Raw genomic sequence first — 18872 nt, forward strand, 5'->3', positions numbered from 1 at the left:
CTGGAAACATCCCCCAGGCTGTGGCTAAGCCATGTCTCCGCAGTATCCTTTCTTTCAGGAGTGCTAGTTCTGCATGGTTCGCAGGAGAGCTTCTGTAAAGTTTGGAAGGTAGGAGACGAGATACTGGCAGAAGTAAAGCTGTGAGTACCGGGCGTGAGTCGTGCTTCGGTAGCTCAGATGGTAGAGCACTTGCCCGCGAATGGCAAAGGTCCCGAGTTCGAGTCTCGGTCGGGCACACAGTTTTAATCTGCCAGGAAGTTTCATATCAGCGCACACTCCGCTGCAGAGTGAAAATCTCATTCTGGAAACATCCCCCAGGCTGTGGCTAAGCCATGTCTCCGCAGTATCCTTTCTTTCAGCAGTGCTAGTTCTGCATGGTTCGCAGGAGAGCTTCTGTAAAGTTTGGAAGATAGGAGACGAGATACTGGCAGAAGTAAAGCTGTGAGTACCGGGCGTGAGTCGTGCTTCCTTAGCTCAGATGGTAGAGCACTTGCCCGCGAATGGCAAAGGTCCCGAATTCGAGTCTCGGTCGGGCACACAGTTTTAATCTGCCAGGATGTTTCATATCAGCGCACACTCCGCTGCAGAGTGAAAATCTCATTCTGGAAACATCCCCCAGGCTGTAGCTAAGCCATGTCTCCGCAGTATCCTTTCTTTCAGGAGTGCTAGTTCTGCATGGTTCGCAGGAGATCTTCTGTAAAGTTTGGAAGATAGGAGACGAGATACTGGCAGAAGTAAAGCTGTGAGTACCGGGCGTGAGTCGTGCTTCGGTAGCTCAGATGGTAGAGCACTTGCCCGCGAAAGGCAAAGGTCCCGAGTTCGAGTCTCGGTCGGGCACACAGTTTTAATCTGCCAGGAAGTTTCATGTCAGCGCACACTCCGCTGCAGAGTGAAAATCTCATTCTGAAAACATCCCCCAGGCTGTGGCTAAGCCATGTCTCCGCAGTATCCTTTCTTTCAGGAGTGCTAGTTCTGCATGGTTCGCAGGAGATCTTCTGTAAAGTTTGGAAGGTAGGAGACGAGATACTGGCAGAAGTAAAGCTGTGAGTACCGGGCGTGAGTCGTGCTTCGGGAGCTCAGATGGTAGAGCACTTGCCCGCGAAAGGCAAAGGTCCAGAGTTCGAGTCTCGGTCGGGCACACAGTTTTAATCTGCCAGGAAGTTTCAGTCACGTGAACGTTCTCATAAACCGTAGGTGACTTTCTGGACGTTGACGCAGCGCAGACGCCCACCAGTATCGTGGTATTGCAAGGGCAGCAGAGGCGAATGGTACAGCTACCAAGTGGCTCATGAGAAAGCTTGTGAGCCCAGACGTGTCAACAAGAACTGTTGCGAACTGTTTATTAGCAGTGGGGACAGGTACACGATTCGTGTGGTGTCGTCAGAAGATCGCTCGGGAGAGGAAATTGTGCGCCGTGGTCTTGAGCAATGAAGGTTTCATGGGACTGGAAGAAGGCCCAGTCATAGCAATCTATAAGAAAGGGTAGAAAATCGGATGCACATAGTTACTGGTCCATTTCACTGACATCGATTTGTTGTGTTCAGACATAGTGACCTTTATAAACTCTGAGAAGCTGATCTGCAGAAACCAGTACGGTTTTAGGAAAAAGCGGTCATGCGAGACACAGCTGGACCTCTTTGTGCATGATATACAACAGGTTCTAGATACCATCTCCCAGGTTGATGCCATATTTCTCGACTTTCGAAAGGCGTTCGACTCAGTTCCGCACTGTCGCTTGCTCCAAAAAGTGCGCGCTTACCGTTTATCCGATGAGATATGAGATTGGATAGAACGTTTTCTAACAGACAGGGAGCAGTATATCGTCCTGATCGGGGAGACTTCAACAGAAACAAGGGTAACTTCAACTGTGCCCCAGGGCAGCGTAATAGGTTCGCTGCTTTTTGCGATTTACATAAACGATCTGGTTGATGGAATTGACTGTTTGCCGATGATGCTATAGTCTACACGAAAGTAGTATCAAACGAAAGTTGTGAACATATCATTGAGGATTTGCAGAAAATAAATGCGTGGTGTAATGACTGGCAGTTATCTCTCAATATTAGTACGTGTAACCTACTGCATATAACGAGGCGAAAATCCCCATTAATGTACGGGTACAAAATAAATGCCCAGTCTTTGGAAGCGGTAACATCCGTCAAGTATCTGGGTGTGACTATTCGAAATGATCTCAAATGGAATGATCAGATTACACAAGTAACGGGTAAGGCGAACTCTAGATTGCGTTGTATTGGTAAAATCTTGAAGCGACGAAGTCCTTCAACAAGGACAATACGTTAGTTCGTCCAGTCTTTGAGTATTATTTGTGTGTATGGGACCCTTACCAGTGGGATCTGATTCAAGAGATTGAGAAGGTCCAAAGAAGAGCGGCAAGATTCGTTACTGGTGCATTTATCTATCGCGAGAACGTTACAAATCTCATAGAAACTTTGAAGTAGGACACACTTGCAGGTAGAAGGCGCGCTAAACGGAAGGGGCTGCCCACTAAATTCCGAAATCCGATCTTCACCGAGTATGTAGAGCACATATTATTACCACCAACTTTCAAATCGCACAATGATCACCATTCAAAGATAAGGAAAACTAGAGCTCGTACTGAGGCGTTCAGACAGTCGTTTTTCCCTCGCGCGATCCGCGAGTGGAACAGAGGGGGCGGAATATGACTTTGGCGCGAATTGTGCCCTCTGCCACACACCGCTTGGTGGCTAGCGGAGTATATACGTAGATGTTGAGGTTCTACCTGCACGCAAGTGATGGTCGCTTGCGCGTACGACGTAGACCTGGTCAGTGCTGTCTCTTAGAGTGCATTCGTCCAAGATATACTGACCCAAACAGAGGCCTTATGGTGTGGCGTGCACTAAGCTACAACTGGTGTTTTTGGAGGGGACGTTAATCAGCGCTCGGCACTTGCAGTATGTTGTTGTACCCACTCTTCTGCCTTCTTTGAATAAGAAAGGTAATGCATTGCTCCAACAAGATAGTGCCCGCCCACACGCTGCCCGTGTTGTGCAAGACGCGCCGCAGCTTCCCTGGCCACTACGATCTGCGGACTTGTCTCCAAACGAGCACGTGTGGGCTACGATGGGACGAGGAGTGACTGGTGCGGCTCATCAACCAACAACACGCCGAGCAGTCGTGGCATAACGTTTCCCTTTGTACGATCGACTGGATGCCAGATTCAGCGCCTGCATTGCCGCCTGTGTAGACTGCACCACGTACTAATATGGGTGTTCCAGCATGGTTCGATACCTCACACCTCAGAACCGCCTGTGCTATTGATGTGTAAATATAATCATTTCGTGTACTCCATATACAGTGTTGCAACAATAAATCTTGAGTGACTTGGAAATCCCTGAAAGGGTGTACTAATTTTTTTTCCGCTAGTGTACTTATCCGTCTCTGCGCGAAGATGCGACTTTTCAGGGTCTCATATCTTGGCTCCTATTCATAACAGAGGTAAGCGGTCATATGTTTTGGAGAACCCTTTGCCTAACGACCGTTTGTATATATATCGGAAGAACGGGCATACTGTAGGTGTCCTGCATTACAGGGTCAAAATTTAAACATTACATACGTCCTCCGGTCCAGCCAAATTGGGCAGATCGATTGATTCTTCTGCGTTAGGAGCGGTCTAACACCGACCTTAGGCTCTATTTGTTCATCAGCGGTCCGTGAGAAAACCACTAAAAAAAACATGACTTTTGAGTACGAAAAGTACCAATTGTGGGAATGCCAACTTTTATGATTGATATTCATAGCAGATCGTCGAAATTTGTACCATAAATCCTTAAGACAATTTTCTGAGGATCTTGAAACTTTTTTCGAAATCATTATCCGTTACCGAGGTCTATGTTACAGACCTTACACACATAAAATATGCGCCTGATATTCGGTCTTAGGCGCAAATGTAATTTTAACTGACGTAGTGAACACATGGCAAGGACTATAGGCTCATCGAAATAGTTCTGACGTCACCAAACTAAGTTTTTAGTCGGCATCTTCTCACGAATAAAACCTTGTCACTTGCTTTCTCTAAGGTGGACACTTCATGCCTTCAGAAATATGCCGAGCGTAGTGCTGGAAAAAATGTGCTGAAAAAGGTCTTAACATACCAAACTGAACTTAAAATAAATGTCAGAGATTTTATAAAATTGGCATGTCTGAAAATTCAGTGAAATATTTCTAATAACATTTTTACAAATCATTAACTGCGAATTTTCGATGAAATGCGATCGGCGAGCAAAGTATTCAGAAGAAATACAAAGCAAACTATTTTGTCTTAATCTCTTACGATGCGAACTTATTTGTTATTTGTATGTATCAAAGTATACAGTATTTCCAAGCACATAAACAAACAGTCAAAACTTTGGTGACGTACGTAATTCGTTTTATATAAGCAGCACACACTACTATAGCAAGGAAAAGAAGGGGAGTAGCAGAAAAATACTCTTGTCAGAGCACAAATATGGCGGATATGTTCCTCTCGGAAAGACTGACAGGGAAGTCAGTACCCATTCCGTCGTCCTCCCAAAACTTTTTGTGCTGGAACACAGTACCAAAGAGACGGTGGCGGTGGCAGAGAGAGGAGGCAGTGGCAGTGTGAGAGGAAGGGAAAGGAGGCGGTGGTGGTGGAGGAGAAAAAGACGTCAGTGAAAGAGAACGAGAAATAGATGGAGATAGGTGCACTGGGATCGAAAGAGACAACAGACAGTGGAATTTAAAAATACAGATGGATCGAGATCATACATAGTCTTGGGGATCTGGACACTCCCACACCGGCAAATTGGGGAGTAAAATAGGGGAGGGCTCATTTTGGACCGAAAATTTAAAGATGCGTGAGCAGGAGCTGGACTACTCAGAATTATTAAGCTACCAACTTATGGTGGAGACAGTAGTAGTGCGAAAGAAAGACAGAAGGAGACATTGTAAGAGGGAGAGAGAGAAAGAGAGATAGGAGTGATAGTGGGATATACTGTAAATCAATGGGAGGTAAAGGAAACAGTGGGAAAGGGGCATATGTGGATAGTGGCAGTTAGAGGGAGAGGCTTTGTACGAACGCTTAACTACAAAGAGAGACTGTGTTAAATGATTTACAATGTTCTTGTTAAAAGAGTGAGAATGCATTCATCTGTCAAAAATTTTGGGCAGGAAAATGGGATGAGGATTGAGACAGCTGATTTCCCACTTTCCTGTCTTTAAAAGAGGAAGAGCGTTTGTCCACTCATGTGGTAATGAATTACATGCAGTAAACGAAGTCGGCGTGTGATACGCAGACATACCTCAGACGTATAAACCGCGTGGAAAGGCCTCAGCTTCTCTCCACTTGGGACACTTAACAAAGAAAGAGAGTTTAAGAAAATAAACACCTTGTTCCCAATCGCGGATTCTTACTGCACACATAGTCACGATCTCAGTGATGTAGTTACAGGCCTACGGCTTAATTAATTCAAAAGGTAATAAGATTAATTGGTAAATTTATGCACGGAAAACAATTTTCGCCTGTCGTAACTGTTATAGCATAGCACTCCATCTTCAGGTCACAAGTGGCCCATCGGGACCATCTGATCGCCGTGTCATCCACAGGTGAGGATGCGGATAGGAGGGGCGTGTGGTCAGCACACCGCTCTCCCGGTCGTTATGATTGTTTTCTCCGACCGGAGCTGCTACTATTCGGTCGAGTAGCTCCTCAATTAGCATCACGAGGCTAAGTGCATCCCAAAAATGGCAACAGCGTATGGTGGCCGGGAAAGTCACCCACCCAAGTGCTGGCCACGCGCGGCAGCGCTTAACTTCGGTGATCTCACGTGAACCGGTGTATCCACTGCGGCAAGGCTTTTACGTAACAGTTATATGTTTCCTATAAGTCATTTGATTAACACCAGACACCAGGTCACAAACAAGTGATTTGATGTCTGTCCGGATATCAACATGCGGGGATAGACAGAAGAAGCCTCCACCGATCGTGAAGTTTTATCTACCACTGTCCACGACGATACATTGGCGGAAAAAAATTAGAACACAAAAAATAGAGTAATGAAAGTTCGGGAACACATTTGTATAGGTAAAAATTTAAGTGATTAACATTGCTAGATCACAGGTAATATAAGCGCGAGATAAATCATTACAACTGTGAAAGCAGGTGCATGAACAACAGGTGTAACTGCAAGAATGTTCAACGCAAGCAAGCAAACATGCATGCATTGTGTTGTATACGTGCGGTTGTCAGTTTGGAGGATGGAGTTCCACGCCAGTTTTACACTTGGTCGTTCCATATAGGAATGCTTAATGCTATTGGTGGGTAACACTGGAGTTGCTGCCCCATCGTGTTTCATCTGTGCTCGACTGGAGACAGATCTGGTGTTCGAGCAGGCATTTTGTACAGCATGTTCGTTTACAACAGCGGTATGCGGGCGAGCGTTGTCCTGTTGGAAAACGCTCGCTGGAATGCTGTTCATTAATGACCCCAGACCGTAACTCCAGGTGTATGTAAAGTGTGTCTAGCTCGCAGACAATCTGGTTGAAAGTCCTCCATTGGCCTCCTAACGAACGAATGGCCATCGCTGGCACCGAGAGAGAGAACCAGCTTTCATCGAAAAACACAACAGACCTCCACCCTGCCCTCGAATGAGCACTCACTTGGCACCACTGAAGTCGCAAACGGTGGTGGTTCGGGGTCATTGGAAAGCACGCTACAGGCCGTGCGGGTCGGAGATGTCCTTCAAGTAACCGATCTGTAACAGTTGTGCCAACTGCTGCTCAGATTTCTGCTGCAGATGCAATGCGCCATAACCATACTCCGAAAACGATGGTCTTCCCTCTCGGTAGAGCCAAGTGGCTGTCCAGAGCATGGTCGTACATTCTCGTGACCAGCGCTGCCAGTAATTATGTACAGTGGCTGAAATATCGCAGAAGGAACGTCCAGCTTCTCGAATCGTCAGAGACGAGGGTATGGTCAGGAGTCCCCCATGGAAGAGTAGGTGGACCACTCTTATTCTCCACACGCAAAAACGTCCCGACGAACAGGGTGAGCAGCAATTAACAGCTGTTTGCTGATGTACAGGAAGATGGCGAGTACGGGTGGCGGGTGCGAATAACCTCTAACTTCGTATGAACATGCCTCTCGAGGCACAGCAGCACCGACCGACCGCCGTGTCATCCTCAGCCGTTAGGCGTTACTGGAAGCGGATGTGGAGCGGCATTTGGTCAGCACACCGCTCTCCCGGCCGTTGTGAGCTTTCGTGACGAGAGCCGCTACTTCTCAGTCAAGCAGCTCTTAAACTGGCTGTTGTGTACATAGTTCCGTGTAGTCAGCGCGTACACAACTTTCCCACTAGAGCGCGCCCCGCTAAGCACAACAGTGCAGGCGCAGCGCTCGCCCGTCTCCGCGCTACGAGATGGCGCTGCCTTAGAGATGGACCAAATTCTGCTTCCGCCGATCCGTGTATTAATATGTAATGCAGCCAATGAGATTACTGCTAACGTAGAACCTTTTCTCCTCACGGATCACACTCGCGCAGTGATACATGAATGCGTGAGGTATTATAACGAGTGTACAGACCTCCGATTAGTCAGTCTGTAGCAGTCTGCATTTGTCTGCACCAGTCTGTACCAGTCTATAGTCAAGTTTCAGTCTGCGCCTAATAATATTACCATATTCCTGTACATAGCTATGAAGATAAATGAATAGACACTTTTGTCAAGTATCAGAGATATGTGAGAATAAGATTAACGTACCAAGACCAAAGGAACTTCAGATTGTCAGTTGTAAATAGCATCCAGAATCAAGTTACGTAATGTCTATGCTTTTTATTATTTTAATAAATGTGTGTGAAAATTAATCAAGTTCTGTTTAAAGTTGGTCACTGTCAATCTGCTACTCTAAGCGTGCAAGTGGCATTTCTATCGTCTGACCTAACGGCAGAAGATAAACACGCCACGATAAGACCACGAGACATATTGCTGACACACGCCTACTTCGTTAGAGCGACAGGTCAAATAATCTGATGGTGTGTCTACCGTAGGTCTTACAGTACGCACACCACACTGGCCTCACAGGCTGATTGCACACTGTTTTACCAACAGTGTTCGACAGACCCCAAATGGTCACCCACCCAAGTGGTAGCCAAGTCCGACAGCGCTAAGCTTCGGTGATCCAGTGGGAACCGATGTTACCACTGTGGCAACGCCATTCGATGCTAAGTGGTTAGACACAGGGAGTGCTTCTTCGTACAGCCGTGCAGCTGGATTTGGCATTCGCCGGGCTGAAGTGAGTTGTGTCTGGGCTAGTGGTCGTCCCACCGTAGAACCTCCTGGAGCGTCGCTGTGCTGTGGAAAATGGTTTGGATCCACTTTTGCCTTGGACAGTAATTTATTTCTTGACTAGTCAGGTGTTTTGGTATTGGGAAGATGGCTGATTATGTGGGTAATACCCATTTTCATGCTTTGCAATTCCTTACGCTTTTACTTGTGGCGCTGTTCGCTGTGTATTTTAGGAAGTGCCTTTTAAGCTGTGATATGAAGATATATGTTACCTTCATTTTTTTAAAAAGGAAAAGGAAATACAAAACGTTCCAGCTGATTTCCTAGCAAGTGTTATTTAAGATGCCTGTTTCAGGCGTAAGCTTGATCTTGATAAGGAATGAGCTCTTTCTATGATGCTAAGACTGAAATGTGTCGAATTTTTTCATTTTGTGAATACTATAAGGCATATAGGCAGTCGTTTTTCTAGCGCTCTGTCTGCGGGTGGAACAGCAAAGGAAACGAGTGCTGGTGGTACAAGATACCTTCCGCCATGCACCGTAGGGTGGTTGGCAGGCTATGTATGTAGATGTAAAGGTAGATGTAGATGTATGGAGTAGAATGTGCTGTCCTCTGCAGCAGGTGTGTGTGTGTGTGTGTGTGTGTGTGTGTGTGTGTGTAATGTAACACTAACGAGTGGTGTGAAATAAAGGTTTGTGTGTAGTTTATTGTGTTTCAATCGTCTTAAACAGTAGAAAGTAGAGAGAAAGTCCTACTTACCACAGTGTTGCCAAATGGGACCAGTGTAACGATGATGCGATCTGGAGCCTGTCTATAAGCCGGAAGCAGCTGGTTTATGAAGAAATCTCTGCAGTCTGGGCTTAGCGTTTCATAGTAGACGCCAACTGTCGCTGTGGTATCAGCAAATACCTGTAACATAATATCTTCCGTAACGACTGGCAATACACATACATGATGAAGCTGCCTTACACGATAAAACGCACTGAAGACGGACAAAGGCAAGGGTCTGGTTGTGAATTCCCTGGCATAGGTAAAAGCCGTGTATGGCAGTCGCTTAGTGAACAAAATAAGAATGCCGGCCAGATTTGTGATGGATTCAGGACTTATTAGCGGATGCAACTTTGCACGGCGCTCTAAACGGAGCAAAATTATTAGATGTGGAAGTACCCTAAGGGAGCGCGCCCAGCTAGCCACGCGGTCTATTGCGCTGCTTCCCGAGCGGGAAGGCATGCCGGTCCCCGGTACGAATCCGCCCGGCGGATTTGTGTCGAGGTCCGGTGTGCCGGCCAGCCTGTGGATGGTTTTTAGGCGGTTTTCCATCTGCGGCGAATGCGGGCTGGTTCCCGTTATTCCGCTGCAGTTAAACTATGTCGGCGATTGTTGCGCAGACACTGTCTCCACGTATGCGCACACCATAGGTACACTACCAAGCAAACATTTGGGGCTACACTCGTCTGGTATGTAACGTTCCCAGGAATGGGGTGTCCAATGCGGGCCGAAGGTGGAACCACACAATAACTCTCGGTTTGGTGTAGGGCGCCAGTAGGGTGGGTGGACTCTTGTGAGGTTGTGGACCACTGCGGGTTATGGTGGGACGGAGCCTCTCCGTTGTTTCTAGGTCCCTGTTCAACAGACACAATACACACAAATGTTCAAATGTGTGTGAAATTTTATGGGACTTAACTACTAAGATCATCAGTCCCTAAGCTTACACACTACTTAACCTAAATTATCCTAAGGACAAACACACACACCCATGCCCGAGGAAGGACTCGAACCTCCGCCGGGACCAGCTGCACAGTGCATGACTGCAGCGCCTTAGACCGCTCGGGTAATCCCGCGCGGCACAGTACACACACACACACCCACCCACACACACACACACACACACACACACACACACACACACTAAGGGAGTGTTAATGAGAGGCTTATATTTTTCGTGATATTACATGCCGGGTAGCCAGATAGCTTTTCTTAAACCAACTTCAGTAAATTGTAGTAAGGAGAAGTTAGAGAGAGTTGCTTCCGAGACGGCGAGGTGTGTGGAGCTGTGCCGCCTCCAGCCCCCTGACGCTGCCTAACCAACGACAAGGTAATGAACACACGCGATGCCACATAAGAGTCATAAGGATTCACTCAGAACTGCAGAAGTCTCATCTGTTACATCCCCTTTTTGCGTAATACTAGTGTCCATCGTCAATTAAAGCTCATGGTATTCACATTTCCTACTAGAAGTTAAAATCTGAAACCCGATGATTTTTCTGTTATATAATTATTGAGAAGCCACATGAGCCACCGTAATTTACGCCAAGTTAAATAAGTAACTAAACATAATTGAGGGTCACTGTAGACCGTTTTGATAGTTTTCTCTTTTATGAAACTTAACTCAAACATAGATTATAGATATGATATGGCATAGGTCATCCTTCGATCCATTGTAGAACTTGGAAACCCATTCAGGGAATATTCGTTCACATTTTTGTTGAATGCAGTTGGTTTTTATCATCCTATTTTAAAATATTTCCTTTTATCAATAGTGCAATTTATAAACAATGTTTTGTGAGTAGAATAAAAATTCCAATGGTAAACTTAACTGCTTTTTCGACGTTATTTTACCAGCTAACTAAAAATAGGAAAGCCTTGAACCCCTCCCACTAAATTTAGTTAGTATTAAGATTCTTTTACATGGAGTGCAGTGGAGCTGACGCTGAAATCATTAAGTATTTGATTATATCATCGCTAGTCTCACTGAACTCTTCTGAATTCTAAATGTCGTGTGTGGTCTGGCGTCTCCTTACCAGCAACAGGTCCCATGTTCAAACTAGTCAATTCCCTAAAAAACACGCTCAGAGCGTCGTTGCGCGAAAGTGGTAGGGAGACATGACTTAGAACAAACAGACACCACGGAGAATGTTAGACTGTTCGTAGGAATCTGTGCGGGAAAATGATCTTCGACCAAAATAGACCATACTGTAAAGCAGATCAAATTGTTACGTAATGCGATTTCTTCATATTCTTGAATCATTTTTAATAAACAAAACATTTTGTCAATTTCAGTTATTAACTGTATGAAAATGCAAGTCGTTAAAACAAATTAAAATTCCTTACCAAAATGTGTAAGATCAAATAGAAAAAATGCTTTTTTTTATTTCTTTATGTACCTACGTTTTTCAGGATATATCGTTTCTTATCTCTCTGCAAATTGTAGTTCATTTTCATGCGATTAGTGAGTGGAAACAAAAACATTTTATTTTCATTTAGACAAAAAAGTTCAAATGTGTGTGAATTTCTAAGGGACCAAACTGCTGAGGTCATTGGTCTCTAGGCTTACACACTACTCAAACTAACTTATGCTATGAACAACACACACACACACACACACACACACACACACACACATACACACACACACACACACACACCCATGCCCGATGGAGGACTCGAACCTCCGGCGGGAGGGGCTGTGTAAACCGTGCACGGTGCCTCAAACCACGCGGCCACTCCGTGCGGCTTCATTTAGACAATTATGACACAATATCTTTGGTTGAAATTTCCATTTCATAGTAAACTAGCTTACCACCCGCTGCTTTGCTTATGTAGACTGTACGGTCTCAACAGTTTTTTTTTTATTTAATGTAATTATGTTTTTCATAAAACGCAACATCACCTAAACTTTCCACGCTAATTAAGGCCATAGAAGCGTAGTCTTTTCCGGATGTACTTCTGACCAAAAAGCGGTTCTGGTAGCTGGAGCCGGAGCTCCTTGTTAAACTTGCCTTATGAGTTCTCGTGGTGGCACTTGCATAGAAAGTCTCATCCCCTAACATACGTTTTCTTACAAGTCACAAACCGATTTTCATAAATTTAAATTAAAAGAAAATTTTTTATATGACGAAATACTATCATAAAAATTTCATCCCCTATATCACTGTGTGTCAGAGGTTGTATTTCCAAAAAAAACTCTGAAACACATTTTTTTATTTGTAACTGACAAGCGCAATACAAATTTTCACAGCTCTAGCATTGAAAATGTTTTCATAATGACACGCTTTATTTCCATAAAAACTTAGGGGTTGTATTTCTAAAAAGACAGAAACACTTATTTTTTAGTTCTAACTTACAAGTCAAACTCCAATTTTCATTGATTTAAATTGCTCTAGTACTTCTTTAACCCATTACTGGCCATTGTCACTTTTTTGGGACGCGTATATTTTACTTATTTCTACGTAAGCCTTGCTTACCTGTAGGTTCAACTAACTGCTATAATACCTGTAAATGAAAAATAAATAACTTTTTTCTAAGTACTTCACGTCAGGAAAATTATAAACTTGCCGATTTTTTGTTCTTGCACTTGGCAGGACTGTAAGTCTGCTGGTAGTTCCTGGACGACAATGAGCTGTGATTTAGTTGTCTGGGCGTGTTTGTTATGAACATATGGATGGCCACGTAAGATTAAGTATACTTCAGATTTTTTCAAGTAAGTGCAATATCGATATATTTTATGCGTCCCAATAATGGGACAATGGCATGTTACACTAGCATTTATTGTTGATGTGCCCTATTCTTGAATACATGTATTATACAGAGAAGATTTGCATTTTACGTTCTTTGGATCTGCTTTTTTTCATGTTCTATTCGAATTTTAAGATTCCAACAGGATAAAAACATGCCGCGTGGACGTACACTTGAAGAAATTCTAGTAGAAATAGCGAACCATCAAGAGAGTGACGATGAAGATGATGACATAGAACTGGCGATTATTCCACCCGATGCAGATGTAATAACAGATGAAGAAGACATTGACGAAAATGTACTGAACAATGAGTCTGATGTACAAGATGTAGGTGGTACTTTAGATAGAACCTCTCACTTTTGGATGTCCGACAGAGAATAGTGATGTTTTACCTATCAGTACCAAAACGCAGAGGACCACAAGGAAGCAAATTGATGGGAGGACGGGTGAGCACAGATGTACGACTAGATCCAGAAAATCCTTTCATTGTGTCACATAAAACACAGAAGAGAGTAAAACACAGAAGAGATGAGCTTACTGCAAGAAAAAAAATTGTGATAGGTGCAATGTTGGTGTACACGGGAAGTGTTTTGCTTCATTTCATACTGAACAGACATTCAATAATATTAAAACATTCTTTATTTATTGTTTGTGTTGATTCTTACAATATTATCCATGGAGAATAAGGTTGTGAATTTGCATAGCGCATTTGGCCAATGTCCCAAAAATGGGACGATTTGTAGTTTTTGTTCTAATAAACTGAAAATTTCCAAAACAACTTTTTATTCAATTAATCACTCAATGTAACGCACTTTTGTATAAAATGTTGCAAAAAATGATCCGATAGAGTTTTGGCCAGAAATGGGTTAATAATGATTTAATTTCAAGAAAGCTTTCATTCACTGTCAGATCTCCAGACGAAATCCGCCCCGTTAGCTGGGTGGTCAGCGCAACGGACTATCATACCAAGGAGCCTGGGTTCGATTCCCGCCTGGGTCGGAGATTTTGTCCGCTCAGGGACTGGGTGTTGTGTTGTCTCTATCATCGTCATCTAATCCCCATCGACGCGCAAATCGCCGAACCGGCGTCAACTCAAAAGACTTGCACCAGACGACCTGTCTAACCCACGGGAGGCCCTAGCAACACGACGGTTCCATTTACCTCCATAGGAGTTAAATTTCCACAATTGCTAAAACACGTATTTCTTTATTTCTGATCACGAAACCAATCGCCAATTTTGGTTGCTGGATACTCAGCAGTGATAGGAAATCTTTTAATCTTCAATTCCGACTTTTCCATACTTTCATTTTACTTCCTTTTTTTTCACTACTGGCCATTAAAATTGCTACACCACATAGTTGACGTGCTACAGATGCGAAATTTAACCGACAGGAAGAAGATGCTGTGATATGCAAATGATTAGCTTTTCAGAGCATTTACACAAGGTTGGACCCGGTGGCGACACCTACAACGTGCTGACATGAGGAAAGTTTTCAACCGATTTCTCATACACAAACAACAGTTGACCGGCGTTGCCTGGTGAAACGTTGTTGTGATGCCTGGTGTAAGGAGGAGAAATGCGTACCATCACGTTTCCGACTTTGATAAAGGTCGGATTGTAGCCTATCGCGATTGCGGTTTATCGTATCGCGACATTGCTGCTCGCGTTGGTCTGGATCCAATGACTGTTAGCAGAATATGGAATCGGTGGGATCAGGAGAGTAATTCGGAACGCCGTGCTGGATCCCAACGGCCTCGTATCACTAGCAGTCGAGATGACAGGCATCTTATCTGCATGGCTGTAACGGATCGTACAGCCACGTCTCGATCCCTGAGTCTACAGATGGGGACGTTTGTAAGACAACAGCCATCTGCACGAACAGTTCGACGATGTTTGCAGCACCATGGACTATCAGCTCGGAGACCACAGCTGCGGTTACCCTTGACGCTGCATCACAGACAGGAGCGCCGGCCGGTGTGGCCGTGCGGTTCTAGGCGCTTCAGTCTGGAACCGCGTGACCGCTACGGTCGCAGGTTCGAATCCTGCCTCGGGCATGGGTGTGTGTGATGTCCTTAGGTTAGTTAGCTTTAAGTAGTTTTAAGTTCTAGGGGACTGATGACCACAGATGTTAGGTCCCATAGTGCTCAGAGCCATTTGAACCATTCGAACAGACAGGAGCGCCTGCGGTGGTGTACTCAACGACGAACCAGGGTGCACGAATGGCAATACGTCATTTTTTCGGATGAATCCAGGTTCTGTTTACAGCATCACGATGGTCGCATCCGTGTTTGGCGACATCGCGGTGAACGCACATTGGAAGCGCGTATTCGTCATCGCCGTACTGGCGTATCACCTGGCGTGATGGTATGGGGTGCCATTGGTTACACGTCTCGCTCACCTCTTGTTCGCATTGACGGCACTTTGAACAGTAGACGTTACATTTCAGATGTGTTACGACCCGTGACTCTACCCTTAATTCGATCCCTGCGAAACCCTACATTTCGGCAGGATAATGCACGACCTCATGTTGCAGGTCCTGTACGGGCCTTTCTGGATACAGAAAATGTTCGACTGCTGCCCTGGCCAGCACATTCTCCAGATCTCTCACCAACTGAAAACGTCTGGTCAATGGTGGCCGAGCAACTGGCTCGTCACAATACGCCAGTCGCTACTCTTGATGAACTGTGGTATCCCGTTGAAGCTGCATGGGCAGCTGTACCTGTACACGCCATCCAAGCTCTGTTTGACTCAATGCCCAGGCGTATCAAGGCCGTTATTACGGCCAGAGGTGGTTGTTCTAGGTACTGATTTCTCAGGATCTACGCACCCAAATTGCGTGAAAATGTAATCACATGTCAGTTATAGTATAATATTTTTGTCCACTGAATACCCGTTTATCATCTGCATTTCTTCTTCGTGTAGCAATTTTAATGGCCAGTAGTGTACGTATTCATTTGAGATCTGTTGCATACTGCATTAGAAAATAGATGTATGGGCACTAATCTAATTCTATAGGAAGTAAATTTGATTATGCGATTCCATGAGGACCCGTTTGTTAGGCATCAAGTATCTTGTAATTTTTTTTTTTTTTCATTGTCTTGATAAAATTCTATGGAGAAACGAGCGCCCATCACTTTTACAGTGATCCTCGAATTTCCTGCTAAGGAACGAAGGAAGACATTCGGAGGTACTTACTTGTGCGTGAAACAAGATGGCGAAACCGAACGCAGAGAGAACACCCCGTGGCAGAAACATCTTGGCGGTGTGGCGGCGGCGACAGTCCAGGGAAGAAGGGCAGCTCTGTCCATTTATACGCTGCCCGCCGGCTGGTGTGCGTCGGAAAGTAAACAAAAACTCACCGACGGGTGTTGCGGAGAAACGCGGGTGCAGACCTTGACCCATGACTCGCAGCTGCGACGAGGTGACTCCGTGTCAAGCAGGAAAACCTGTAATTTCTCGCGAGGCGATAACAAAAAAAATGGCTCTGAGTACTATGGGACTCAACTGCTGTGGTCATCAGTCCCCTAGAACTTAGAACTATTTAAACCTAACTAACCTAAGGACGTCACACACATCCATGCCCTAGGCAGGATTCGAACCTGCGACCGTAGCAGTCGCACGGTTCCGGACTGCGCGCATAGAACCGCGAGACCACCGCGGCCGGCAGGCGATAACACACCCCGCTACAGAGGTCTGCAGACTTATTCCATTGCGGAGCGGATAACTAGCAGACTCATGCGACCAAAGACCGCACCGTCCTTTAGGCAAGCCAGAACGGAAGCTCGCAAAAACCACAGAATAACACTCGATCATAAAAAGACACTGGTCTTCCATTTCCATAGAGAAGTTTGCGTTCTGCCACGGGTGACATCTTAACAGAGACAAACAAAGTAACAAGATATCAGTACCAGACGAGGAAAATTATGCATTACTCAATGATGTCAGTGTATCATTACATTTTCCAATCAACGGTGCAAAAAACCCTCTCCTTAAAATTAAACCGATAAACAGCGCTCGGTCGCAAAATTATTTGACCTAGGTTTCGGCCACTTCTAAGAGTGCCTTCATCAGAAATAAAACATTGAAACTGGCCTATAACATGAGTGTAAAGTTTTAGGGAAAAAATGTTTTTATAAGTTTAAGTACTGACTAGAAGTATAAAAAGAAAAGGCACAGTACTTACATGTCACGTATAAAGTAAATATTAAGCGATAAAGCTTTAGTCACAGAATTCTGAAATGGAAACCATAGACGGCAACCCACTGCAGGCTGCTCACACCTATCGAGCTGCAGTAGCGTCAGACTGAGGCGCCAGGCAGGCGAACATTACGCCAAAAGTGCCATCTAGTAGCCGCAAATACAAACAGGCTTCTTAACATTCGAAATATAGACAGGCGAATATTGTGATGAACATTATTTAATATATGAAGTAAGAGGCAATATTTTATCTGTTAGCAGCAGACATGGTAACAATTTGTCTACATAAGAGCTTAGAAGTACAGTTTAAAGGCTGAAAACGCCATTAAAGAATTACAAAGGGAGCTGAATAACTCAGCGAGTAGAAATAACGATATAATATGGAATGTAGATAATATAAACCATTTAATGAACAAGAAATTATAAATCGACTTAGAAAAAATATTTCGGTAACTGCACGAAGGAACACGAAATCAAATATCAAGCAACAGCTTTATACCGTTGAAGAAGCTTCTATTACGTAGTTGTAGCTGCTCATTAGGAAGGAAGCCATTTCGAGAAAGATGTTTAAAAACTTTCTAATTCTTCGAGAATATTTAATCTACGCCTTTCTTCTCAGTGTGCAGAATGTTGATATCGTGAACAGCTTAGGCGAGTGACCTGTAATCAGAAGGTGGTCGGCAAAAGACTAATTCTGAGTGCTAGTACCATTGTTTCTTTAAAGATATTTGTATCTGACTGTAAAAGCACGTCTTGTTTGTCCTACGTAGTAAGAAGAGCAGGTGTCGCAAAGAATTTTATAGACACCAGAGTCTTTCAAAGGGAAACGGGTCGATTTTAAATTATGAACACATTTTTTTTTCAAACTATTATTGGTTGAAAACGCAACATTACAGTTGTATTTATTACGAAGGCGTTGTATCTGACAGAAGATGGACCCCAAGAAAGGAATAGAGAAAAACTTCTTCTTTAGACTGGACTCAATGATACAGGTGCCGAGTGTAGTAACTCTTTTAACAGTTTTCTTTTTAAGAATGCTATTCACTATGGCAGGTTCGTATTCGTTATTAACTGCTATCGTTTTGATTAAATTAATTTCTTCCTCGAATTTTTCTTTCGGCAATAGAACAGAAGCAGCTCCGTGAATAGCTGGGTCAAAGAAAGCGTTCTTATGAGATTGTGGGTGCATAGAAGACGCAGGTACGATCCGATCGGTTTATGTTTCTTTACGAAAAATATTAACTGAGATTTTACTTTCTTCTACCGTAAGCGTCGAGTCAAGAAAATTCAATTGAAGGGCCTCGTTTTCGAATTCGCTGGTGAAGGATATTTTCTCGTTCAAGTTCTTTGAAGAGATTGAAAATACGGTTAATGCCATCAAAAACTCCTTTGTAGATGATTAAAATATCATCGACATATCTGAAATAAGAGAGAATGCCTATCGCTGTAGCAGAGAAACGGTTGAAGAGCTTTACTTTTAGAGAGTTAATGAAAACTTTTAAACATCTTTCTCGAAATGATGGCCTCCTTCTTCATGAGCAGCTACAACTACGTAATAGAAGCTTCTTCAACGGTATGAAGCCGTTGCTTGATATTTAATTTCATGTTCCTTCGTGCAGTTACCGAAATGTTTTTTCTAAGTCGATTTATAATTTCTTGCTCATTAAATGGTTTATATTATCTACATTCCATATTATATCGTTATTTCTACTCGCTGAGTTATTCAGCTCCCTTTGTAAATCTGTAATGGCGATTTCAGCCTTTGAACAGTACTTGTAAGCTATTATGTAGACAAATTGTTACCATGTCTGCTGCTGACAGATAAAGTATTGCCTCTTACTTCATCTATCAGATAATGTTCATCACAATATTCGCCTGTCT

General features: G+C 44.0%; 1 protein-coding gene across 1 annotated transcript in view; it reads right to left on the minus strand.

Moving 5' to 3' along the window:
• Positions 1-16115, minus strand: part of LOC124551120 (gamma-interferon-inducible lysosomal thiol reductase-like) — a 41023-nt gene extending 24908 nt beyond the window's left edge. Inside the window, exons 1-2 of the mRNA XM_047126069.1 lie at positions 15990-16115; positions 9037-9186 (exon numbers count right to left, since the gene is read on the minus strand). Of these exons, the coding sequence (XP_046982025.1) occupies positions 9037-9186; positions 15990-16049 (210 nt within the window). The 5' untranslated portion in view covers positions 16050-16115. The remainder of the gene's footprint in view (positions 1-9036; positions 9187-15989) is intronic.
• Positions 16116-18872: the final 2757 nt, after the last annotated feature.

Source organism: Schistocerca americana, chromosome 9 (assembly GCF_021461395.2).
Source record: "Schistocerca americana isolate TAMUIC-IGC-003095 chromosome 9, iqSchAmer2.1, whole genome shotgun sequence".
Classification (NCBI taxonomy): domain Eukaryota; kingdom Metazoa; phylum Arthropoda; class Insecta; order Orthoptera; family Acrididae; genus Schistocerca; species Schistocerca americana.